Below are 26,956 nucleotides of genomic sequence, written 5' to 3'. Positions count from 1 at the left end.
TTGCCTCTATTCGGCCACCTCCATCTTCTGCGCGGTAAAGAACTCATTTGCAAGAAATTAGCTGCCATGTCCGACAAACTCGGTCCTATCTTTTCACTCAAGTTAGGGTTCTATAAGCTGGTTGTAGCCAGCGACCCAAAAACGGTGAAAGATTGTTTCACCACCAACGACTTGGCTCTAGCAACCAGACCCAATATAGCCTTTGGTCGGTATGTAGGCTACAACAATGCAACTCTGGCGCTGGCTCCCTATGGAGAATATTGGCGTGAGTTACGTAAGATTGCCACTGTCCATCTATTCTCAAACCAGAGTATAGAGATGCTTGGCCATGTTCGTTCTTCGGAAGTAAACACGTTAATCAAACACTTATACGAAAAGAGTGGTAGTACGTCCACGGTGAAGATTGACATGTTATTCGAGTTTTTGACCTACAATATAATCCTTAGGAAGATTGTCGGGAAGAGGATTGGATTCGGTGAAGTGAAGAACGAGGAATGGCGTTATAAGGAGGCGATGAAGCGCAGCGAGTACTTAGCTGTGGTTCCTATGATAGGTGACGTTATTCCATGGCTGGGATGGTTGGATTTCGCAAAAATTTCTCAAATGAAGAGAACGTTTAAGGAGCTTGACGTAGTCATCACAAAGTGGCTCCAAGAACATCTCAAGAAGAGATCAAGAAATGAGAAGGATGAAGAAAGGACAATCATGGATCTACTGCTCGACATCTTACCAGAAGATGTTGTAATATGTGGACATGTACGTGATGTCATTGTGAAGGCAACAATTTTGGTAGGCACAGTTTCACCACTCTCGTTAATTAGGATATATGATAATAGTCTCATTTATGACTTAACTCACACATTACTGATTGGTTTTCAAATGAACGTCTACCAACATGAATATTCTCTGTTTCTTGTTGTAGGTTCTTACATTAACAGGATCAGACAGCACATCCATTACTCTGACATGGGCGATATCGCTGCTACTCAGCAATCCAGCTACTTTAAAAGCAGCACAAGAAGAAATTGACAATTGTGTCGGGAAAGGTAGATGGGTTGAGGAATCTGACATACCAAACCTCAAGTACCTACAAGCTATTGTTAAGGAAACTCACCGACTTTACCCACCGGCTCCTCTTACAGGTCACACATCCCATTTTCTTAATTGTCTCTCTAATTCTTACATAACCTTGTTAATCTTGTAAAATCCTAAACCTATTTGGTTATACAAAATGATGAATGATCAGGAATCCGCGAAGCACGTGAAGATTGTTTCGTGGGAGGATACCGTGTTGAAAAAGGCACACGCTTGCTCGTCAACATTTGGAAACTTCATAGGGATCCCAAGATTTGGCCTGACCCAAAAATCTTTAAGCCTGAGAGGTTCATGGAGGAGAAATCACAATGTGGAAAGAGCGACTTTGAGTACATTCCTTTTAGTTCAGGAAGAAGGTCGTGTCCAGGGATCAATCTTGGTCTAAGAGTTGTTCACATCGTGTTGGCTAAGTTGCTTCAGGGGTTTGAGTTACGCAAAGCATCTGGTGAACCATTAGATATGGCTGAAGGGCCTGGTTTAGCTTTGCCAAAAATTAACCCGGTCGAAGTCGTTGTAATGCCTCGACTCAACCCTGAGTTGTACTGTTCACTCTAAAGTCTAAACCATTTGTGTTACGTGTACTACTAATTATTATGAGCTTCTTGTGATCATTCCTTTCTGATTTTACACATGTATTATATAGTATGGATGGTTTAACGACCAATGTGGGAAAGGTGATGAGTGATGAGAGACATATGGTTGTAAATCCCCACGTACAAAAATTTATTTATCCACACAATTTCTATATGAAAAAAACTGGATTGTAATGTTTTTTTTTATTATATGGTAATTTTTAGAATATATGAACTTCACTACAAAGAAGCAGTATTTGACCTCGTTTATTATATTGACTGTAGCGTCATTACTAAAGTGACTTCAAAAAAATAACGTCGGCTTAAATCTGTTTTAACATTCTACTAGATCATCAGGATCCGTGCTATTATTTTTGTTGATTGTTATGGTTATAACTATTACTATAATTATTTGATATCTTATATAATATAGTATTATTGTATGGTGTTTTGAATCCTATAATAGTAATTGTTTTTTAATATAAAGATTAGTAAATATGATTGACGCTGTATAAATTAGATTTAGCATGTAATGTAGTTACTTATAAGGGTTATTTTGTATTATTTTCACCAACCATCATCTAATTTTTTACAAAGTGCAAAATGGATTTAATTAAAGTTGTCAATGTATAATTTTTGAGTATGTTTAGCCCATTGTCAAGGGCCCAGTCCAAGATCCATCCCTTCATGTTTTTGTCGATGAAGATTTTATTTTGTTTGTTTCTTTTCCAGTAAAACAAATATAATAATTTTTTCTTCTTTTTCTCTCTGCAATTCGACGAAATCTCAGCTTCATATTTATAATCATCGGTTTCTTTTTCGAAAAGTCCAACCTTAAATGTGCCAGAGAATCAACCCGTCGATGTTGGGTCATGAGAGATTGCAAGATGGATTCTAAATCGAGTTGTGTTTAGGATCAGTAATTAGATCAAGTTAGTTTATTATTTGGACATAATTAGTAGACAATATTCTTACTGATGTAATGTTTGAAAGAATTAGTTTAAAGATGTTCAATACGAATTGAGCTTTCAATCTGTAATTTTGTTTTTTATTTTCAATTGGAAATCTTTCAAATCGTTAAATTTGAAAGGAACTGTATTAACTTGTATCAACTGATGTCTGATTCTAATAAATTGCTAGAGATTGAGTATATTGTAGTTTATTATTGTATAATTGCAATGTATACATTAAATTAGCTCCACAAATGCAACCAAGAAGGTAAATATTAGAATCATATTTGTTTTTGGGGTTTTCTAGTTTCTTGTAATGATGACATATGCGGTTTGGGTTTTGGTGTGTTGGTACTTCACAGCTCTACAAAAGGAGCTTTAAACATATGATTCTATCTTCTATGATATGGTGGCTAGTAAGGAGACCTTGAAAAACATAAGAAATCATATTGCAGCCAATAAGATCAAGACTTCAAGAGTTCTTGTTCAAGGGGCTTCAATATTGTCGGGTCAATATTTTTAAGAAGGTAACTTCTTATCTATATTTTTTGTTTCTGGTTTTCTTGCTTGTGTTTTTTTTATCATTATAATTAGGTTCTTGTTCTTAAACTAAGTTAAAATTAAACAGAAGAAAATATTAAATTCCCGAAAATCAACTTAAAGAGAAGTAAACATAAACCCAGAAATCTCTTAAAATACAAACCTTGAATTATTTTTGAAAGCTTGAAAGTTTGAAAGTCCTAGGTTGTAGAGTATGATTACATAGAAAATGGTTTAATGAAAATAAAAAAAGAAACTACTGAAAGTCAAACATAACTAAAGCCTTATTCTACCACTTGATTTAGGTCATTAGATTCAGTATCCTACATATTCTGAATCTTTGCTATCTCCATTGTCCTCCTCATAAGGGAGATCCTCATTTTGTTTTCCTGCTTTCACAATCTTCACTCCCTTCTTCTCCTCAACTTTTTCCAATATGATTGTCGTCACACTCATCAGCGTGTCGTCTTTTTTTTCCAACGTGATTGACTTCCTGAAAATCTTCTTGTTGGTTGAGTATCCTTCATTGCTTTCTCTAACTCTCTTTGATGATGGAGTAGCAAAAGAAGCAGATGCTTCACTGCTATTGGTAAGCATGTAATCCTGAATTTGAACATTAAACAAATTAAATTCACTTTGCACTTTATCCAACAAAATATAAAATTTCTCATATATATGTCTATAAATAATATTAAAGAAATAACTACCTGATTTGAGATATGTTGCCTTGTCCTTCTGAATCATCAAGTTCAGATAACTTCACCACATATGTGCTTGGAGCTGCATTATTGGCAACACATACGACATATTAGTATCTCTATGATTAATCTTCTAACACCACAGCTAGCAAATGGTACTTACATCAGCATCATAAACCCCATCAAGTAGGTCATTTGCAAATTAATCTTATAATACTACGGCCACCATGATGTTTTGAAAGTTGGGCAATGTGAGGTACATATCATCAGAGATGGAGAGACACATGGGGTTACATGAGTGTTGTTCACAAAGCCTATCTTAAACGAATGGTTAGTAACCCTGAACTGGCCTCTCACCTGAGTTGTCCGAAATTTTCAATTACCCTCCACTCACCTTTTGTTATCTGCCTCTCAATCTTGTTCACAAGTCCTTTCTTGATGGAAGCATGAATCTTGGTGCCCTGGTTATGATAGTAAAACAAAAACAAACATAGTCGTTAAAAAATTGTGTGTTTGATGGTGATTAAATAATAGAATAAACTATTATAATTTGTGTATTTATAAAAAACTTACTTTGTGGTCAGCTAATACCATCTCCATTGTTTCTCCAGATTGGGTAGTGTACTTGGAAGCATATGTGGAGGACCTTAACTTGAACTCGCCACATGCTTTTGTAAGGTTTGACATCAGCAAGGTAATTTCATAGCCATAAGACCATTCACTTTGAGAAACTCTTTTGCTTAAAATAATAGGATAGCTGGTTGCATGTTTGTGGTGATGATTTGTAGAATATTGCTAATAGTCTGTTTATATAGAGAATGAAGTAGCGTTTAGGTTACCTTTAACTTAAAGGGATAAGTGTTTAAGCTTATCATCAAGAAAAGATCATTCGAGATAAAAGATCTTACATGGAATATTTTCTAATTTTATGCTCAATGTATGCTCCCATATTTGACAGCAGGTTCTTAAACGGTTTTACGATTTGGTAGATATGGTAGTTGTGTATTCAAGATATTCTCGGTTCAGGTTCATAGATTAGTGGAGAGCTGGATTGTAGTTTTGATATTGAAATCTCATTTTGTGATTTTGATGAGATATTACAGGATATTGTTAGGGTTGCGAATCAGTTTTTAGCGGAATGATGGTGACGCCAAGAAATATTTTGCAAAAGACATACCGTAATGCAAACAGTTCTCATAATGCAATCTCATGTTTAATCATACACTCATGTAATTTCTATGCTATATATCACTTGTGGTGTTCATTAGCATTACGAATTGGTTTGAATTTAATTATCACTTAAAAGATGCAAATTAGTCAACAACATATAAAATACTTTTGTCATGTTAAATCATGATAGTTCTTATCCGAAATTATTATGCTATATATCACTTGCGGTGTTTAATAGTATTATGATCATGTCAACAAAATATAAAATGCTTTTGTCATATGGACTAATGTTATCTTAATATTAACTGTTTGTAATTTGTAACTAAATATAATTTAATATAATAGATCATTTTTAATTGCTATTAATTAGGATAATGATTTTCTGGTTAGAACTATTTAATAATAAATTCTGTTATTATATTTGTTATTAATATATAATGGCATTTTGTATAATATCTTACATAAAGTAGAGTTATTTGTTTAAAAGGTTACTTAAATAAGTATATAGAGATGACGTTAAATATATTGACTTCACTTTGAAAAGCGACGAATTTACGTCAGATAAGTTGCGTCGGTTTTATAAATTTTAACAACGATTTTGTGCCGACGTGTAAGCTCATTAATTTGAGTTACCTGTTAAACCGACGTGTACTTCGTATTTATTCCTAATTGTATATTCGTATATTAGTATAATAGTATCTATATAATATAACATTCAAATTTTGAAAAGAAACTCTTACAAAAAAATTAATTAATTAAATAAATCCGTTTTACATGAAATATAAATGTTACCTCCTTTAACTATTACATTACAATATTACATCTGCAATCATACTTACTACTGTATCTGTGTATCTCTATTCTCCTCTTCGTAAATTTCAATTATCTGCTTTTGTAACACTGCTCTGACCTGAAATCATATCCAAATTCTAAAATTATATATTTATAGTACACTATAATGAAAATATGTAGATGTGATTCTTACATGGTCGTTTGATACAATAGATGTTTTTTTTTTTTGAAAAAGTTAATACAATAGATGTTGCTTTATGAAGAATGTCAAATGCTGCTTGATGAATTATGTTGTTAAGCTCTATATCTCCATCATTTTCATTTACCTGTAAAACTTCTGAAATGTGTTACCTACGTGTCCCTTCTTCCATTATACAATTCCAATTACAAAATGAAGTCAAGCAAATACACTAGAGCTTTAAGAGATGAACTTCATAAAGTTTTTTGTTTTGGACAAACAAGCGTTTCATTAAACTAAAACCTCAAAGAGGGATGTTGATACAAATTAGAAGCAAAAGAATACATGAAAGGTAAAGATAGAGACTTCATGAATTTTCCAAAAAGATGCAACAACTTTGAGAAGCTTGCAAAGGATGGAAGATCCGATGAACTTCATAAAGTTTTGTTAATAGAAAAATCGGTTTTTAGATAAATGATAAAAAAAAAAAAAAAAAAAAAAAAAAAAAAAAAAAAAAAANAATGATTGAGAAGGTTAATCGGCGTGTTTCTTGTAGTGTTTTTAAGAGACGGATAATTTGGCTTACACCAATTTCAGTGTCCACTAACTAAACTTTGTGTTGAATGACTGATAATATTATGTCGGGGATTCACTAATAAATTACACAACTAACGATCTAAAATTTGTTGTTTTTTTATTTTTAATTTAAAATTTGCTTTTTTTGATATAAAAATATGTTTTATCCGTGAAATATCTAAACATGATAGAATTTTTTTGATAAAATGTAATCATTTACGGCAATATGACTTCTTGTATATGACTTCTTGTGATTTTAGAAATCAATTTCATATCTTTTATCTTTCACAATATTTTTTACAGAAATAAAAATTAATAAAATTTATAAGTATTTAACAATATTTAGTTGTCTCCAATTAACAACAAAGATGTAATGCAAAAATGAAATTATGCTGGCGTAACAATATATTAAACTTCTTTATAAAACAACAAACTGAATGGGTTTTTCTAATTAATCATTTCTCTTTTTTTATTTAAATATTTTTCATAGGAATTATATATTACATAATTGTTGAATATTATTATAAAAAACTAAGATATAGTTATAGATATAATACTAAGAAGTAGAAAATACATTAAAAAAATGTAATTATTCTTTGTACTTTAAAGAATGTATTTTTGGTATTTTAATGTAAAATATGAATATTTTTACTAATTAAATTAGACATTAAAATTTATATGTTAATGTTGAAACATTTATAAAAGTATGTTAGGAAAAAAGGTGGACATTATTAAATTTGGAAAATAACATACTGTTTTAATTATTTTTTAATGAAATATATTATGACATGAACTGTAAATAATATTAACTAATGAGGGTAAACTGCAAAAAAAGTGTTCGAACTCTCTGGCGACGACAAGACACATCAGCTTTTTAATAAAACTATGTTTTGAACCCACGCGTACCCACGCATAGCGTGGATTTATTTGATATATTTTGATGAAAATTATATATAATTGATGACGGTAATAAATATTATCTTATAGCAAAATTTTAAATTAGTATTAAAGAAAAAATGAAATTTCATATACATAATTTTTAAATATATAAAAATCAGTTGTGTTATAAATCAAATCTGATAAAAAAATCATAAATTTAACTCGACGCTCAGGCGAGACAAATCACACTGATGACCTCACATATCCTAAACCATTTCTTTGACTACCAGAAAAACGAAACAATTTTATAATCATGAATTTAACTCGTTTTCATATTTAATTGATCGCTACCACCTATGTTTTCGTGTTTTTATTCAATGTTTTCTTATTCTTCATATTATTTCTTGTCATTTTCATTGTCAAATTTTGTGGTAATTGTCATCGTTACTTTTACTTTCTTGTTCTTCGTTATACTCTTTTGCTTCTTCTTCCTCGTCAACTCTTTCACATTATTCCACTGAAAAACCTTTTTTTTATACTATCACACAACTTGTTAAACCATCAAACTCCAATAACAAAATCATTTATTTTCTCATAAAATTTGTGAAATTCATGAAGACCAGCATAGTCAACACATGCACCCAATTATTGATAATTTCATCCATATACTTATTTAGTTTTAGGTCCACAAGTTTAGAAACTTCTCAAACCAAAATCCTTACTTGGTTTATAATATATTTTAAAAACATAATAAAATATACTAATAATTATTTATTTAATATGAATCATATGATATATAGAAATATGAGTACACTATAACAACATATTAATTATAAATAAATAATATCAATTATATTATATTATCAAATAATATCAACCATATCATATTATCAAATAATTGTAACCTTATATAACCGTAACCGCTTGAACCGGAACCGTATTTAAATGTAACCATTTAACCATTTATTAAACGGTTATGGTTAAGATTAAACAAAATTTCTAACCATAACCGATGGTTAATAAACCGTAACCATGACAACCGTAATCCTAGTGATGCCTATGTATAGCTAATAAAATATATGTGTTTGTCGTCCATCTTTCTTCTTTAAACCCCAAAACTTGACTCAAACATCAAATCAAGGGCTTGCAATGTTAATCCTTCTTCCTTAGACCCAAAAATAAAAAATTAATTAAAGAATATCAACTCATCTATAAAATCATACGCAAAATATGTTTTACAGCTCATAAGAAATAAAAAACACAAACGTAGAGAAATACGATAATTTATGTTTTACATCAATATTTATACTACTTTAAACTTTTAAAAGGTTTCGAAATATAAAATTTGAACCTTTTAAAAAGTTTCTGTATTTATAATATATTAAACTTTTAAAATTTAAAAATTATAATATTTAAAAACTTTTTAAAAGCTAAGAACTTTTAAAAGTTTTAATATTTATAATAATTAAACTTTTAAAAATTTTAAATATTATAATTTTTTTTTTATAACTTTTTAAAGTTTTAATTTGATCAAATAAAAAACCGGATCAAACCGTATAAAATTTTTAAACTTGGATGCTTGATAAATCAAGCTTTCCTGCTCATTCGTTGTTTTATACTGGTTCCGAACCATTGTCTAAAAATTTTCTAGCCAATGTGGGATATTGTGCACAGTTCTTTTATTTCCATAAATTTAAAATTTTCTTTTTTCTAAAAAATTCTGGAAATTTAAAAATGTTAATGAATGACATGTCAAATCATGATTGGTTGTTTAAAATAATTCTTAATATATAAAAATCTGGAAATTGTATAAAATGTTAATAAGTGATATGTCAAATCCTTGTTGGATGTCTAAAATCCTATTTGGACAATTTTAGGAGCTTTCTAAAAAATTTAAATATTATATTATTTTTTGTAACTTTTTAAAGTTTTAATTTGATCAAAAAAAAAACCGGATCAAACCGAATAAAACCTTTAAATTTGGACGCTTGGTAAATCAAGCTTTCCTGTTCATTCGTTGTTGGAAGCATATTAATCTTATTTATACTGGTTCTGAACCATTGTCTAAAAATTTTCTAGCCGATGTGGGATATTGTGCATAGTTCTTTTATTTCCATAAATTTAAAATTTGCCTTTTTTCTAAAAAATTCTGGAAATTTAAAAACTGTTAATGAATAACATGTCAAATCATGATTGATTGTTTAAAATAATTCTTAATATATAAAATTCTGAAGATTTTATAAAATATTAATTAATGACATGTCTAATCACAATTGGAGGTTTAAAATACTATGTGGACGCCTTTAGGAGCTTATAGCTCCTACTTTTTATTAGTATAGATGCTTCTCTATTAATATATATAGGAGATTTTAGGGAGGGATATAAGTTAGAGAAAATTATGTTTCAGCAGATCAAGATCTTAACGGAATGACAAATATTTTTTTCTAACTTTGCTTAACAAAGCGACATTTGGTGAATATATTTATGTGACAAATGTCTTTTTATTAATTTTTAATTTTATTTGACATTATAAAATTATTTTATTTCACTCTATTTTTTGTAGGTTATGTAGATGTTTTATATCATGACATCTATATATTTTAAAATAAGACAAAAAAATGAATATAAGTTTTTTTCTAACTATTTCTATAGTCACAAAAGTTTTCAAAATTGAGTTCACCCTAGCCACCTACGCTCTCTGGCAAGACCCCCGATACTCCTCTATTCTCGTGTCTTCCTCTATTACCTAAGTGTGTATGTGCTCTGTTCTGTTAGTGAATTCACCAGAGGTTCACCAAGATTCAAAAACGCTACTCTGGCCATGCTCCAGCTTCATCACCCCTTTCCTCCTCTTTCTCACCAGGTTGTTTGCCTCGGCGATTTGTTTCTCCCGAGATCCCAGCCTTCCGATGCAAAATCTGAGGCTGAACTCCTTGTTAGCTTGGATTCCCGACTCTCTCACTGGCTTCCCTCGATGTCAACACCAACATCTCTCAGCTCCTCGGATTCATATTCACTCAGCAAGTGTTTTACTTGGCCACAGCTTGACAGGAGCTCTATTTTGACGCCGGAGCCGTGCAAGATATTGTCGAGATTCCATGATCCTAGTGATGCACTTCATAGTCTCAGTTCTGTTCCAAATTCTTCTTTGTTTGCCTGTAGCATAATATTGTGTCGATTGATGGAATCCATTGTCCGAAGAATGCAATTGGAACATAATCAATCTCTTCTTCTCTACTGATACAAAACTTATTTGCGAACCCTAACCTTAGAATCATCTAGGACCACTGCTTATGATTGCCTAAGGTTGAAGAGGACTCGCGTTATGACCTCGTTTTTATTAAACGATAGTTACCGGAGCCTCTTTAATCTATCCTCTCTGTCCCACCTGCTTCCTGCATCCTATTTGATGCCTCTGTTTCATGTACTATTGTGCAACATCTTATGCAAGCCAATTGTTCAAACACACCCTACAAAATTTCAGACTGCTTAGGTTTTGCAAGTACTTCGTAAGAACCCTGATTTTTGTTCAACTTATGGTATTGTGTGTTGGTTCTAAAACCTTGAAGTTTCATGGCCTTTTTACTCCAATCCCCTCTAGCGACTTCAGGTTCCACCCTTTTACAATCTTCTTCGCTTTGATTGTGATGATAGAAACTATTGAGACCAAGACGAAGAGTTCATGCTTTAAATGAACGAAAATGTAAACTTAAGGATTTGAATAACGTTAAACCCTCCATTCATTTCATATAATGATAAAATATGATACAATATGTATTACAATTTTTATACCTTTTAGTTATCCGTTTATTTGCATTTGCATATTCCAACTGAAAATATATAAGACATGGTATATCGGTTGACTTGCTACGACTTGAAATTAAAACCAACAACAACCTGGAGGCATCTTGCAAAATTCTATTTTAACATCTTTAGTTTAGGTCGTTGCCGTTATTCCAAACATGGATTAGCTAAGAGCCTAAGACTAGTATTTTCTTTTAAGCTCTATATATATATATATATATATGTGTGTGTGTGTGTGAATCCACTTTTCTCCCAATTCAAATAAACAAAGGCTCAAGTAGAAGAATCAACATACTAATCTGACTAAAAATGAAGGCATGGATGATAATGTTGTTGGTGGTTTGTGTTGCTGTGATGGTAGAGCAATCAGAGGCTAACAAAGGCAGAAAGTATTTGAATCCAGGAGTGCTTAGCCCGTGCCATGGTCCTAATCCTCCCGCAGGATGTCATCCTCACCATTCCCACCACAAACCCCGTACCCCTGTTCACAATTATCGTCGTGGTTGCACTAGAATTAACCGGTGCAAACGAGATTAAACCTCACATATATGATGATGTCCCTTTACATTGATCCTTCTTCTACATGAGTCCTGTAATGATATTATCTATATACATAGTTCTACGCATAATGTTGTCTCTGATCTTTTCTAATGCTTTATAAATATTACCATTTTGAATTCAATTCACAAAGATATGTAATGTGAGAATAGTTCGCAACAAGATGTCTCTATATATGTAATGTTTTCTCTATAACTTATAGACTATAAGCTACGTTTCTATTTCGGTTATCAGCTTTTTGATTATTTTTTAAACGGATGCATCTAATTTAGACATGATTTTTTATTTAATATGATTTAAGATTTATACAAAATTTAAAGATATATTCTAAAAAGAAGGGAGTAAGTTTTGGTGACCCTTGTTAGTTTTGGTGACTAGATTACAAACACATACAAATGAAAAAAATATCCCAACTATGTTAGTTTTTCTATTTTGGGTAACATGTTTTTTATTCGGTGTTTCTCTTTCGTAGTTTTTTTTATCGATAATCTTCCTCTTTTCGAATAGAGCCCAAGTCAGTACTTGTACAACTGTTTACTTTTACCAATAAACATCTATCTTTGTATTTGTTAGTATTTATACATATTTTAAAGAACTTGTAAAGATCTAGGCCTCGTGACCACAGAAAACTTTGTACCAAAAAAAGACTCAAAACTTCATCAAACAATTCGAAAGAATCAATTTATTTAAAGAAATCCCAAAAAAAAAGAATCCACAAAAACCGTGTTTCATATCCTTAGCTTAGAATCAGACGTTTTTTTTTTCAAATATGGATTAGCTAAAACTAGCGTCTCCTTAAGCTCTATATGTACCCATATCCACACATCCCACTTTTAAACAATAATCACCAACGGGAGGAAAAAAAAAAGAACAACAAAAATGAAGACATGTATGATAATCTTGTTGGTGATTTTTAGCATCTTGATTGCAGGAGGAGTTGAGGCTAACGAAGCCAAGAGAATATCTGAATCTCAACCGATGTTCACGTCCTAATCCTCCACCAGGATGTCATCACCATCCACATAAACCCCGTACCCCAGTTCACAAATATAGCCGTGGCTGCACCAAAATCAACCGATGCCGCCGACATCCGTAATGGCTGTCCTAAGCATGAGATCTAATGACATGTTTTACCTAACATATGCCACCACATAAGTCATATTATGTATGGCGTTGTATGTGTTTCAAAACATTTCACAGGATTAATCTTCAGTATTGGCGGTGACATGCTCACGGGGGTTTAATTTGAACTTTAATACATTCATGTGTCATATAGTAACAATGTTTTTTTTTACGAAGCCAAATAATAATTTGGTATATACAATATGTATTATGGGTTCTATTGTTTTCAACAAAAATATGTAATGGTCTACTATAACCAAGTATAAATTCTTTGATATATTTTGTCTTCTTTTATTATTGAATCGAAATGTCTATTCTACATAGGTATTAGAGACATAAGATTTTGTTTATTCTCATCTTCCAACTCAAGCATCGAGTCTGTTAAAAAGCAATGAAAAGCTAATCATCTTTTTCCAAATTCAAAAGCATATATATGCTTGGGTCTACTATAATTCAAACGTATAACTTCAAGCTAATTTAAGTATACTGTATATGCAACACCGGTGTAATAATTTAGAATTTTAAGAGATTTGAGTGTAGTTTTAGGTGATTTGGTTATTTGTAGAGATTTTTAAAAGAATGATTTGTGATTTGGTAGAATTTTGTGATTGAACTTTCGGTGATTTTAAGATATTTTAAAATAAAATAAAAAGAGATCAAGTCTTTCTTTCTATTTCAACGTCGTGACTTGTATTATGCTTGAAAGAGACGAGAGAATGTACAAGCTTAGTAATCCCATCAAGATGATCCAAGCCTATATATCTAGTCCAAAAGCTGGCATCAAGACACCATTGACATCATTTCAAGAGAGCTCCCCTACTACTAGTAGCTACATCAACTCTTACTAAAGTAATTCAAAATTAAATTTTTAAAAGAAGTAAAAAAATGTGACCTTAGAAACTTGAATATTTATGGAATTGGCATCTCCCTTTGAAGCAGGTCAATACCAGCATTCCTCACGGTACCAAGATCATCATCACTATTTACTCATCTTCTCAAACCAAGCATGACCATCCGGTTGAAGCATGAACACGGGCACGGCGTGTCCCGTTGGCTCATTATCCACGTAATCCATATGAACCCCACACCTAGCATGCATCATCCAACGCCTCGACAATAAGCTTCCCATGTGCATCTTCACCCAAACGACCAACGAAGTAAGTCGGATACATAAGCTTAGCTCCACACGCCTTCTGGTTAGCGTATTTTTCTTCGGCGAGTATTTACCCTGTCTTGGCCGAGATCGTTTCCCCTTTCTTGGGCAACCTCTCGATCTTCACATATATGTCGGCGTGCGCAGGTCCTACAACCACCAGAGGTGGTGCATGAGAGTCGACGACTAATTTAATTAGGGTTCTGATTCGCGGATGAATATTCATCCGCTTAACATCGTTTATTTTAAATATTTGTATCAAATTTAAATGATGTAAAAATAATTTGCATCAGTTTAACAAATGATTTACATTTTGTTGATGCAAATAATTTGTATCAATTTTTTCAAACTGATTTTAATATACACATCGATTTTTCTAAATGATGTTAACATGCATCAGTTACAAAAAGTGATCCAAATTTTGCATCAATTAATATAAATGACGTGAATATTTGCTATGGTTATAATAAGTGATGTTAAATATTTTTATCAGTTATAAATAATTGATATTAAAAATAATTTTAATAATTATTTGATTTTAAACATTTCTATCGGTTTGATTATTGATTTTAATAATTATTTTATTTACATAAATCGATGTTAAAATTAATTTAAATTTTAATAATTTTGATAATTGAGTCATTTACAAAAATAATTAAAACTAAAAATAAAATAACTGAAGAAATTGTGGTACAAATGTACAATTACGAGAATAATAATTAAAATTGTAATAGCCCAAAACAACAAAATTACTTAATAGAAAAAAAAAATAGAGAATAGGATAATAAAAGAGATTATGAAAACTTAATCGGCCAAAATTTTAAGCCCCGTCATAACAACCACTGCTTTCGCGGTCAATAAACTCCACCTCTTCTCAACAAGCCACTGCCGTCCCTAATCACTCTCCTTCACCAAAACAGCCATCCGCCGAGAAAACAGATTTCTCGTGTGCTGCACCGGCGACTGTCGTGAAAAAAAAAGTTCTGGTTGGATTCACTCCCAATCTTCACCAGAATCACATGTCTCCTCCGTAAGACACAAGTAGAAGAATACTACGTCATCATCACAATTTAAAAAAATATATTTGAGATGCCGACAGGAGTGTTCTTTAACCGAGAGGTTCAACATCCTCACCGGAAAGATGGAATTTATTCAGAGAAAGCTGAACTCACAAAGAAATCTGATTTCACATAAGTATATGACATAGAAGATGAGGAGAAGTTTTTTATAAGGTTTGGTTTTCGTAGTAGGTTTTATTAATTATGAGATATTGTAACTGCTAGATATTAAAACAAAAAGATTAAGTTAGAAGATATTGTAACTGCTAGATATTGATCAAAAGATTTTTTCTTGACATAAATTTCAGTTAACTAAGGAAACTAGTAAATAACAATTATTTGTTTGCTAAAAATCTCTCGCCCAATAAAAATTTACTACCGCTCAGTTTATTGGATATATATTCTATCATTTACTGAAAAATCGATGCAAACATTCTTATTTTAATATTTTAATAAAGTAAAATTGGTTTTATTAGTCTCAAACATTTTAAATGAGGAAAATTAAGGTAAAAATACATCAGTTTTTAACAATCGTAACTAAATCTCATAATTAAATTTGGCGTAATTTATTTAAATTTTATTAGCATTATTTTTTATTGATGTAATTTTTAAAAAATATTTTAAGTGATGTTAGTAAAAATTAGTTAATACATCAATTATTTAAGTGATGGGAATATAGATATTTGTATCAATATTTTGAAAGTGATACAAACTAATATAAATTTGCATCAATTTTGATGAGTTGATGTCAAAGATATTAATATTAATATCAATTATCCTAATTGATGTTGAATTAGATATTTTGTATCAGTTATCAATAAGTAATTTAAATTAGTATCATTTAGTTTTGTGATATAATTTAATTGATGTAATACACCCCTTTTTTGTAGTGAATCAACGACATCAACTAGATTGAGCAACGACATCAACTAGATTGAGCAACAACATCTTTGAGCTGCATGTTATCTAGCTATGATCAACTCGATTGGCTCGTATATACAAATTTGAGAATTTTTGATAGAGTAGATCATCTTTTTGAAACTAAGGCAGTGAATGGTAACGCTTAGAAAAGCGTATTTCAAGATTTATGGAAAAAAAATTGGTCATGTTACCAATCACACAAATAACTCAAAATTTGTGTTATTGTCAAAGAATAAAAAAAAAGTACTGTTGCATTTTTGTAAACCCACTATTACTCATGGACCGCAGTTATATGACAAACAACCAATTATGTAGCGGTTTTGAGAATAACGCTTTAGATAATATTAAATTATGATTTAATTAATTTATGATTAATAAAAAAATAATAACCAATATAATTTTTAACAAATGACTGTATGCTAAAAAGTATATTGTAATTTAAGCTATCAAAGATTCTCATAAATAATTTATTTCTTAAATGTGTTTCTTTTGAAAAAAATAAATAAATTTATAACTATATAATACATCTGTTTCTTATTTATAATATTATAATATCTTAGAACTGCTTATTGTATAAAAAATATTTATTTATTAATATAAAACAAATTAAAGTATATAATTATACCAATTATTAATAATATAATATAAAATCCGCACCGCAAATAATTTACCACCAGTCAAACATTCTTTTGTACCACTTATTTTTTATTACCACACTTGTCCCGCAAATATATTTATCCCGCAAATACCGCAGTTGAACCGTACCGCACTAGCAAATTTTTGGTCTCGTATAACCAAATCCGTTGTTACTATTTAGACTCTAAGTATAAGCGAAGAGAGAGAAATGGGTCTGAAAAAGATAGAGCCAAAAGTCCGTTGGAATCAGTGGCCTCAAACGAAGTCTAGGAGGATTGATTCGAGCAGAGGCAAGTTTGGAGAAGGAAGAAGAAGAAAATAAAACTAAATATTCTTCTTTTTCTTCTCCAAACTTGCCTCTGCTGGAATCAATCCTCTTAGACTTCGTTTGAGGCCACAGATTCCGATGGGCTCTTAGATCTGTCTTTTTCACACCTATTTTTCTTTCTCCGCTTATATTTAGTTTCAAAAAGATGATCTGCTCTACCATTTTTTCTTCACGTTATGTATTTGAGAGAGAGACACACATAGAGAGAAAGTGAAAAAGAGAGAGAGCCCAAAAAAAGAGAGAGAGAGAGTACATGCGAACACAAGTTTTAGAGATGGTAGGCTGTATACTTTTCAGACTCCCTTCTTTTTTCTTTAAATCCTTCAAAGTTTCATCTTCCAGGATGTGATTTTGTTAATCATATTTTTCAACTACAAATAGGAAAGAAATATCCTGGAATCACTTTCAATAACTTTTAAAAAAGTTTATTGTGAATAACATAGGATATGAAATGAGATTTATATTATTGATTAAATAACAAAAGATTTTGAATGATTTTAAATAATTATTATAAAATTCTAATTTTAAATGATTTCTGTATATTTCTAATTTAATAACACAGAATTTTAGAAGATTTTTAAAAATTATCAATTAAATAACAAGGGATTTTAATACTCCACAATCTTTTAAATATCCAGTTCAATATGCTCTCTTAAGTCGTATTGATCTTTTTGCTTCAATCTTGAACCGGAGTGTCCGCATATTATATGAGGGAAAAAAAAGTCTATCTACACCCTTAATTGTACAATTACATAATTACACATTTACGTAAAATCGATCTCTGAGTATCCAATAATCAAAAGAAAATAAACCTTTTTTATTTATTTTTTTCTGGTCCACGATTCTGATTTTGGCCTCCCAAATGATTCAGATAATCTTACAAAACGGGCAATAAAATTAGTCAAAATACATAACTTTATTTCCTAATAATAAGGCCTTCATAACCCAAAGATTTGCATTTCAGATTTATTACCAAAGAAATTAAATTAAGAACCATCACCCACTCGTGTCTCAACTTTATTCGTTGATCAGATCAGAAGAAAATTATATATATATACACAATCACCACGTCATCGACCGCATGCCCTCGTCGTGTCTCCGCTCACTCAACAAAACGTATCCTTAGCTTTCACGGACGTCGCATAAAAGCTCTGACAAAACACACACAAACACAACCGAGAGAGAGATTTGTAATAATCAAAAAAAAAAAAAAATCAAAAATCATGGGGAAGACGAGAGGTGTCTCCGCCGTGAACGTGGTTTTCGGATGGCTAAGAAAACAATCGAACAAGGTTAAGATAGCTTTAGCAATTATCATCTCTTTGATCCTCGTCGTGCTTTTGAAATTCACCGTTCATAATGACAATCACTTTTTTATCGCATCCGAGCTCATCCACGCCACCGGAATCTTGATCCTCATCTACAAACTCACTCGCCAAAAGACTTGCTCCGGTAAACCCTATAATTAATCTCTATCGTATTATCATAAGGAGTCTATGTCATTTATATTGTCACAATGTTGTGGAATCTTATAATCTTCTTTTTTGGGTTTGGCTAGTGAACATTTATGTTTATATTGTGTCAATAATGCTGTGGAATCTTATAAGCTCGTATTGGTTTTGGCTGATAACAAAATTGTGATTAATTAGGTCTTTCTTTAAAGTCTCAAGAAGTGACAGCAATATTTCTTGCTGTGAGATTGATATGTAGCATAAACTTCGAAGGTGATATCCATACAGTACTCGATTTCGCCACCTTGGCTTCGACGTTATGGGTCATTTATATGATTCGATACAAGCTGAAAGGATCTTACATCAAGACTCTCGACACTTGCCACAATTACTATGTGGTAATGCTTTGATTTAAAGAATGTGAAAATGTTGTTTGTTATTCGATTCTCTCTAGATGATTTTGTAATATACGTTTCTCGCTTTTAATGTCTGCCTACCAGCTTGTACCATCGGCTATCCTTGCGTTAATTATTCACCCGAGTACGAGTTATCCTTACATCCACCGTATCTTGTGGGCGTTTTGCGTTTACACAGAATCTGTCTCTGTTCTGCCTCAGCTTCGATTGATGCAGAATGCTCAGGTCAGATGCTTTTGACATATCTATGCATGTTTTGATTACTTTTGATCAATGTATAGTTAGCAGTTTAACCAATTATAATGGTCTTGTGTCTGAGTATTAACTTCGTCACGTTGGTTGATAGATCGAGTCACACTCAGTTCACTTCTATGTTGGCCAATGTAGACGTTTTAAGTGGCAAGAAAACTAGGTTTCTTGCAAACCTCGGATTAGTCTAGACTTAGGCCAATGTAGACATTTTAAGTGGTAACAAAATCTTGTTTTCTACAAGTCTCTCGGGATTTAGTTCCAAAACTTAATCCGTTTATAAAAATATCAAGCTTAACATTTTCTCGAACAATCATTTCAGATCATAGAGCCTTTCACAGCTCATTATGTGTTCGCTTTAGGAATCGCTAGATTCTTGGCATGCGCTCATTGGCTTATCCAGGTAAAAAGTTCTTTTTTTTTCCTTAAAGAAATCATTAAGCTTCCGTGAAGTTTCTAGAGAGACTAATGTGGTCTGAAAAATGTAGGTCTGTGAGACTCGAGGACATTACCTATGGCTGATTGGAGCTGGTTACTTTTGGTTCCCGGCAGCTCTAATAGCCGAAATCGTTCAAACCTTCATCCTCGCCGACTTCTGCTACTACTATGTCAAAAGGTAACCGATTCGATCGCACACAAACTATCAAACTCGTCTTTGGCAATGTCCTTGATGTGGATCTTAATATACTCTTTACTATTATATGTTTGCAGTGTTATGGAAGGTCAGCTTGTACTGAAGATGCCGGTTTAGATATTTAACGTACAAATGAACAGAAAACATTTTGTTTGTTTTTATTTTTCAACTTAAGCTTACCTTTTTAAACCAAAGTAGATGCTCAAGAAAATAATCTAGAAAGGTTTCTTTCTTCCATTTCATACATTTTTTTTTATTTGTTTAAGAATCTTTTAGATAAGTTAATCATGGAGATGGGAGTACACCAAATTAAAATAGTCTTTTCTTTCAAAACTATCTTTTACTCACATTTGTGAAGAGTGGAGTGTAAAGTCGAATATTAGTTGAGATTGTACAACGACGTTTTAACCACCAGATTAATGATCTTTGACAACAACAACAACACCAACAAAATATTGATTTAACCTCGTCAAAACAAAAGAAAAACTAGTTTTAAAAAATTGAATATGTAATATGTATGCATTTATTTTGCAAATTTCAAATAATTTAACAAAATACAAAAATACAGTAAAACCTCTATAAATTTTTTAAAAAAAATCTCAACAAAGAAATATCAAAAATTATAAGATATTATTAATTTATCAATATATATATATATATATCTGATTTAGGATTAAAATATTATTATTTTATTATCGAGGTACTAATTTATCAAGTTAATTTTAAAATATATTTCTTTCTTACTTTTTAACTTACAAATGAGTGAATGACCCAAAAAAAAAAAAAAAAAAAAAAAAAAAAAACCATTGGGAGGAAGAAGAATTATCTGATACGCACAAAGTAGCCAAAGTACAAACTAACAAAATACATAAACTCTACAAAAGCCACCTTTTTTTTTTTTTCACAGCTTTTTTTTTTTGGTTCTCACGTCGCTCTCTCTCTCGTTTTAGATTCAGCTGTAAAACCCTAAGTTGAGCGCCATAGCCAAGCGAGCTTCCTCGGTGAGAGAGAGAGAAGCGAACAAGAAGATCCTCGCGGGATATTTTTTCCGGTTAATCGTTAATTTTTTTTTTCTTCAAGGTAAACTCTATTTCCGTCTCTGGCCTTCTGTGTTTTTTCACCGGGAACTTCTCCGCGCAGTGGCGTACTTCTCCACTCTGTTCTTTTACTAGATCGATTTGATTCTACACTGTTTTAGTTCTTAGATCGGTTCTTTGTTTACTCGGATTTGTGCTTTGCTTTGTTTCTTCGCATTTAGTGGTTAAGCCCCAATTGTAGCGAGCTGATAACAAAGACGATGTGGATCTTAATTGAATTTTTTATCTAGATCAGAGATCTCTCTCGTATCAGTTTTTGTTTTGCGTCTTTAGAAGATGAGATTGAAGTGGAGTTACTGATTTGTAAGGTGGTGATTTTGATTTTGATTTTGATTGCAGGGGGGAAAAAAAAAGTAGGCTATGGCGATGTTAGGGGCACCGCAAGTTCCAGCACCTGCTTGTACTCCAGATATTGTATGATTTAGTGTTTTTTTTTTTAGCAGATGCAATTGTGTTACCTTGTGTTGTTTTTATGAAAATGTTTCAGTTACCTAGAAGTACATTGTTGTTTTTGTGTGTGTTTATAGGTTGGGAATGCATTTGTGCATCAGTATTATCACATACTGCATCAATCTCCTGAGCATGTTCACAGATTTTACCAAGAGATTAGCAAGTTAGGCCGTCCTGAAGAGAATGGTATTATGAGCATCACTTCTACCTTGCAAGTGAGTGTACTGTATTTAGCTCTTTTTTTGCATTCTTGAAGTTCGTTTAACTTTTAGGATGAAAAAAAAAACAAATGTGTTTTTTGGCAACCTTGTGGAAACATATATTGTTACCAAAGTTCTGTTTGAAATTGTGCTGAGTATGCATATATATCTTGGGCAGGCTATTGACAAGAAGATAATGGCACTTTGTTATGGTGTAATCAGTGCTGAGATAGCAACTGTGGACACACAAGAATCTTATGGCGGTGGTGTTCTTGTACTGGTCACTGGTTATTTGACGGGAAAAGACTGTGTCAGGAGGACGTTTAGTCAGACCTTCTTCCTTGCTCCACAAGAGACTGGATACTTTGTCTTGAATGATATGCTCCGATACATTGATGAAGCTGCAATCCTACATGCAAATCAGATTCCAGTGAACAACATCCAAGTTCCTGTCAACACTTATCAGGGTGAGTTGAACCTAGCTTTTGTATTAGCCTCGTTCAAATCAGTAGATTATAAGTTGTGTTGAAATGGGACTATGGTTTTTATAAGCTTGTAAATATTCTTGTGCCCTTAGACACAGCTGCTGTGAAAGACAATCCGAATGACATTGTTCAGGAGAAATATGTCCAAGAGAAACATGCTGTTAAGCAAACCGAGGTGTTGTCCAAGAGCATTAATGGGGCTGAAGTGTTCACTCCCGCTGAAGATGAACAATTATCAGCTACAGAAGAAGCTCCGGCGCCTGAAATAGTTCATGAAGCTCCTATTGAAGTGCAGAAGGGTGGAGAATCTGATTCTAGGACTGGCGAAGTTCCAAAGAGATCTTATGCATCCATTGTAAGAGACATACATTTGGTTTGTATAATATCTCCTCTTGGTCAAGCTGATGTGATGTTTAGCTTCTCCACCCTCATGGTTTGATGTCTTTTGTGTTTGTAATCATGATATGTAGGTGAAGGTTATGAAAGAGAATACTGCACCAATGTCTGCTTCGAGAACCCCAACAAAGGCGGAACCAAAGAAACAAGAAGAGCAAGCAATTCATATCCCTCTACCAACACCATTGTCTGAGAAATCAGATTCAGGAGCAAATGTAGTTGTGAATGAGAATGATCAAGATAATGAAAGAGGTAGATGCTTCTTTCTGGCTCATGTTTTTTACTTCTTAATGGTAAGCATGCTCAGCTGCAGAACTTTCTCATTTCTTGATTCTGTAACAGCTCTAGGTCCATCCATATACCTGAAGGGCTTGCCCCTTGACGCTACACCAGCCTTGCTTGAGAACGAGTTCCAGAAATTTGGACTCATTAGGACCAATGGCATTCAAGTGAGAAGCCAGAAGGTTAGAGAGTCCATCTTTATTACTTCTTAACAGTTCTAATAGTTAGTAATGTGCAGAGTATTTATTCTTTGAGTATTGTGTGTTACAGGGATTCTGTTTTGGGTTTGTTGAGTTTGAATCCGCAAGTTCCATGCAAAGCGCTATTGAGGTAAGAACCAACGGTATTACTTCTGAACTTTTCAAGGCCCTGAACATTCTAGGCTAACTAAACTGTTATGGGATTTGCCAACAGGCATCACCTGTCATACTCAATGGGCATAAAGTCGTTGTGGAGGAAAAGCGTTCTACTGCAAGAGGCAAGTTTGCTTAAATTTTTGACAGATGAGCTCTCAGGATCTTAAGACATCTATTTACCATTCGTTGTTGAAACAGGGAACTATAGAGGACGTTCGTCGTTTGGTGTAAACACAGGCTACAGAAACGAAGGGGGAAGGGGTCGTGGGAGCTTTGGAGGTGGAAGAGGGGGATATGGCCGGACTGATTTCAACGGGTATGGTAATAATAACAGGGGAAACAATAGAGGAGGTTACGGAAACCGAGCAAATGGTGACAATGGTGGGTTCCCGAGGGCCAATGGTAACAACGGACGTGTAAGACGCGGTGGCGGAATTGATGCTAATAGAGCTACTAAACCCGTGGATGATGCTCCTCATGTGTCTGTTACTGCGTAAATGTGCTTTTGAAACAAGAAGCCCCATTGGTTTTAGAGAGTTTAGGCGTAGATCTATGGCAAANTCATGATATGTAGGTGAAGGTTATGAAAGAGAATACTGCACCAATGTCTGCTTCGAGAACCCCTACAAAGGTGGAACCAAAGAAACAAGAAGAGCAAGCAATTCATATCCCTCTACCAACACCATTGTCTGAGAAATCAGATTCAGGAGCAAATGTAGTTGTGAATGAGAATGATCAAGATAATGAAAGAGGTAGATGCTTCTTTCTGGCTCATGTTTTTTACTTCTTAATGGTAAGCATGCTCAGCTGCAGAACTTTCTCATTTCTTGATTCTGTAACAGCTCTAGGTCCATCCATATACCTGAAGGGCTTGCCCCTTGACGCTACACCAGCCTTGCTTGAGAACGAGTTCCAGAAATTTGGACTCATTAGGACCAATGGCATTCAAGTGAGAAGCCAGAAGGTTAGAGAGTCCATCTTTATTACTTCTTAACAGTTCTAATAGTTAGTAATGTGCAGAGTATTTATTCTTTGAGTATTGTGTGTTACAGGGATTCTGTTTTGGGTTTGTTGAGTTTGAATCCGCAAGTTCCATGCAAAGCGCTATTGAGGTAAGAACCAACGGTATTACTTCTGAACTTTTCAAGGCCCTGAACATTCTAGGCTAACTAAACTGTTATGGGATTTGCCAACAGGCATCACCTGTCATACTCAATGGGCATAAAGTCATTGTGGAGGAAAAGCGTTCTACTGCAAGAGGCAAGTTTGCTTAAATTTTTGACAGATGAGCTCTCAGGATCTTAAGACATCTATTTACCATTCGTTGTTGAAACAGGGAACTATAGAGGACGTTCGTCGTTTGGTGTAAACACAGGCTACAGAAACGAAGGGGGAAGGGGTCGTGGGAGCTTTGGAGGTGGAAGAGGGGGATATAGCCGGACTGATTTCAACGGGTATGGTAATAATAACAGGGGAAACAATAGAGGAGGTTACGGAAACCGAGCAAATGGTGACAATGGTGGGTTCCCGAGGGCCAATGGTAACAACGGACGTGTAAGACGCGGTGGCGGAATTGATGCTAATAGAGCTACTAAACCCGTGGATGATGCTCCTCATGTGTCTGTTACTGCGTAAATGTGCTTTTGAAACAAGAAGCCCCATTGGTTTTAGAGAGTTTAGGCGTAGATCTATGGCAAAAAAAAAAACAGTATTATTCTCTTTTCACTGTGCCCCCATTTTGTTAATTGGAGTCAAAAAATTTGAGAGCAAGAGAGAGTTTCGTCGGTTCTTGCTTGTCTATTTTTTCTTACTGCTAATGAAATCTCTTTCTTCATCTGGCTAATTCTAAGCTTTACACTTTACAGATACAGAAAATGTAGCAAATCTACTGGAGAGACTGATTACAATTCCTAAGAGTTGTTCAATTAGACAGTTATGAAACTCATAATACGATATAATAGAAGCTAAAACAGCATAATGATGAAACATTATAATATATTTAAACTTTGAGCCTTTGATATAGGTTGTGTCATAGAATAACGACAGCTATGAACAAAATACAGTATTCTAAACCCCCAAAAATATATAAAATAAACACACAAAAAGAACTAAGTTAAAACATAAAACGAAGTAACACAACATATGCTTTTAGATTTAGATGGTAAAGATTGTCAAAATTTAGATGGTAAAGAAAATTTTCAGAGGCCGAAATTGCAAGCCTGAACAAATTCGAGGTCATAGTCGACGTGTTTGGTCCAAAGTGGTCGAAACTGGTTCATAGCTATGTCCAGCCACGGCTTCATGTTACCGTTGAAGTGTACCACTGCAGCGTTGCGGATCTCATCCATGCTAATGCTCGGATTGTAACCCAACCCAAGCACATGCCATGATTTGTCCAACGGCTTTGTGGTCGAGTAAAACGTGATCAGTCCCGGTGGTAACGTTCCCAGTTTCCATAGAGCCCTGTTCTCGTTCTGCAGGAATTCAAATAAAAAACACAACACAAGTCAAAAACATCACACAAAGAAAGGCATGGTCAAATGGCGAAAACAAACATCTGAAAAGTTACCAGATTTTGCCAGTAATGATATTCTTCTGTGCACTTCTCTCTTCTCCAAGCATCAAGATCAAAGAAGTTCATTCCATAAGCCCACGCACATGCTTTGGGATTAAACTTCTCTTTGATCAAAGGATGTGAGAAATTCATGTACTGAGCGTACCGATGGAACGACCCAAAACAAGTCTCTACAGCTCCATTCACTTTCCCATCCATATCAATCTCCCACAGCCCCGTTAAATCCTTCTGCACAACCACATCGTCGTCCAAAAACAGAATCCTGTGTAGTTTCGGATACATCTCGGGTAAATAAAACCTCAAGTGATTCAATATAGACAAATACTTGGGATTCCTGAACTTCATATTCGTTGTATCCTTCGTCGCATTCTCCAGCTTATTCTCGAAATAAAACTTCTGAAGATTAGCAGACTCCAACTGCTTCAACACAGGCACATAAGAAGAGTTCAAAAAAGTATAGTCCTCAACAGCTTTCACTTCCACATGAGCTCCTTTATACTCCTTGAGTTTAAACATAACCTGCATAGCCCCAAGATTCATCTTATCAGTCACGACATGAAACACATGCTTCCACGGCTCCTTAGCGTTCTTCACAGCAGAGTTGACAACCACTGAGGCCGCAATCACATTATCCGAAAAGATAGCGTAATGGTAAAGATTCGGATCCTCGAGCTCAGCTGGTCTATCTTTGCCTTCATCAGTATACTTCTCAGGATGAGCAATCCTCTCTTCCATCAGCCTCATGGCAAGACAATGCAACCCTTTCGGTATCGATTTCGCAGCGATCAAACTCGAAAACGCACCTTGCTTCTTAGCATTAGTTAACTGTTCGTTAACCGCGAATATCGTGTCTTTCAGCTTCTGGATCTTCAGCTGGTTATCAAACGACTCTTTAGCTTCAGCGATCACTTGACGAGTCATCTTGATCCGTTCCTTGACTTCTTTCTCAAACTNTGTTAAATCCTTTTGCACGACCACATCGTCGTCCAAAAACAGTATCCTGTGTAGTTTCGGGTACATCTCGGGTAAATAAAACCTCAAGTGATTCAATATAGACAAATACTTGGGATTCCTAAACTTCATATTCGTTGTATCCTTCGTCGCATTCTCCAGCTTATTCTCGAAATAAAACTTCTGAAGATTAGCAGACTCCAACTGCTTCAACACAGGCACATAAGAAGAGTTCAAAAAAGTATAGTCCTCAACAGCTTTCACTTCCACATGAGCTCCTTTATACTCCTTGAGTTTAAACATAACCTGCATAGCCCCAAGATTCATCTTATCAGTCACGACATGAAACACATGCTTCCACGGCTCCTTAGCGTTCTTCACAGC

The 26,956-nt window shown here is 33.5% G+C and overlaps 5 protein-coding genes and 1 pseudogene across 8 annotated transcripts in view; 5 read left to right on the top strand and 1 right to left on the bottom strand.

The window, feature by feature from the left end:
* LOC104766436 (cytochrome P450 82G1) overlaps positions 1-1,814 on the top strand; it is an 8,707-nt gene extending 6,893 nt beyond the window's left edge. Inside the window, exons 2-4 of one of the 2 annotated variants that reach the window (XM_019241162.1) lie at positions 234-789; positions 923-1,142; positions 1,247-1,814. In XM_019241162.1, the coding sequence (XP_019096707.1) occupies positions 234-789; positions 923-1,142; positions 1,247-1,650 (1,180 nt within the window). In that variant the 3' untranslated portion in view covers positions 1,651-1,814. Of the gene's footprint in view, positions 1-6; positions 790-922; positions 1,143-1,246 lie in introns of those variants that run through there. The other variant, XM_010490326.2, reaches the window with a different exon arrangement.
* LOC109130962 (protein RALF-like 26) lies at positions 11,564-11,791 on the top strand. The gene has a single exon (XM_019241165.1). The coding sequence runs from the start codon at positions 11,564-11,566 to the stop codon at positions 11,789-11,791; it is 228 nt and encodes a 75-aa protein (XP_019096710.1).
* On the top strand, positions 12,667-13,196 carry LOC104766434 (annotated as a pseudogene).
* On the top strand, positions 18,185-20,026 carry LOC104766433 (putative ER lumen protein-retaining receptor C28H8.4). Its single transcript, XM_010490325.2, has 6 exons — positions 18,185-18,482; positions 18,680-18,879; positions 18,982-19,122; positions 19,469-19,549; positions 19,635-19,762; positions 19,858-20,026. The coding sequence occupies exons 1-6, from the start codon at positions 18,254-18,256 to the stop codon at positions 19,895-19,897; spliced, it is 819 nt and encodes a 272-aa protein (XP_010488627.1). The 5' UTR covers positions 18,185-18,253; the 3' UTR covers positions 19,898-20,026.
* On the top strand, positions 20,656-24,880 carry LOC104766432 (putative G3BP-like protein). Of its 2 annotated transcripts, none has more exons than XM_010490324.2 (10): positions 20,656-20,860; positions 21,217-21,291; positions 21,405-21,542; positions 21,706-21,994; positions 22,105-22,367; positions 23,621-23,798; positions 23,889-24,010; positions 24,099-24,158; positions 24,243-24,306; positions 24,383-24,880. In XM_010490324.2, exons 2-10 carry the CDS (start codon positions 21,238-21,240, stop codon positions 24,679-24,681), a joined length of 1,467 nt encoding a protein of 488 aa, XP_010488626.1. In that variant the 5' UTR covers positions 20,656-20,860; positions 21,217-21,237; the 3' UTR covers positions 24,682-24,880. The 2 variants fall into 2 exon arrangements, with proteins under 2 accessions (XP_010488626.1, XP_019096709.1); XM_019241164.1 differs by lacking the exons at positions 23,621-23,798; positions 23,889-24,010; positions 24,099-24,158; positions 24,243-24,306; positions 24,383-24,880 and adding exons at positions 22,483-22,660; positions 22,751-22,872; positions 22,961-23,020; positions 23,105-23,168; positions 23,245-23,606 and having other exon boundaries at positions 20,659-20,860.
* Positions 25,043-26,956, bottom strand: part of LOC104766431 (galacturonosyltransferase 8) — a 9,050-nt gene continuing 7,136 nt past the window's right edge. The window contains exons 3-4 of one of the 2 annotated variants that reach the window (XM_010490322.2): positions 25,616-26,542; positions 25,043-25,520 (exon numbers count right to left, since the gene is read on the bottom strand). In XM_010490322.2, the coding sequence (XP_010488624.1) occupies positions 25,245-25,520; positions 25,616-26,542 (1,203 nt within the window). In that variant the 3' untranslated portion in view covers positions 25,043-25,244. The remainder of the gene's footprint in view (positions 25,521-25,615; positions 26,543-26,956) is intronic. The other variant, XM_019241161.1, reaches the window with a different exon arrangement.

The sequence above is a fragment of the Camelina sativa genome, chromosome 19, assembly GCF_000633955.1.
Source record: "Camelina sativa cultivar DH55 chromosome 19, Cs, whole genome shotgun sequence".
Taxonomy (NCBI): Eukaryota; Viridiplantae; Streptophyta; class Magnoliopsida; order Brassicales; family Brassicaceae; genus Camelina; species Camelina sativa.
This window is presented reverse-complemented; position numbering and strand designations above follow the sequence as displayed.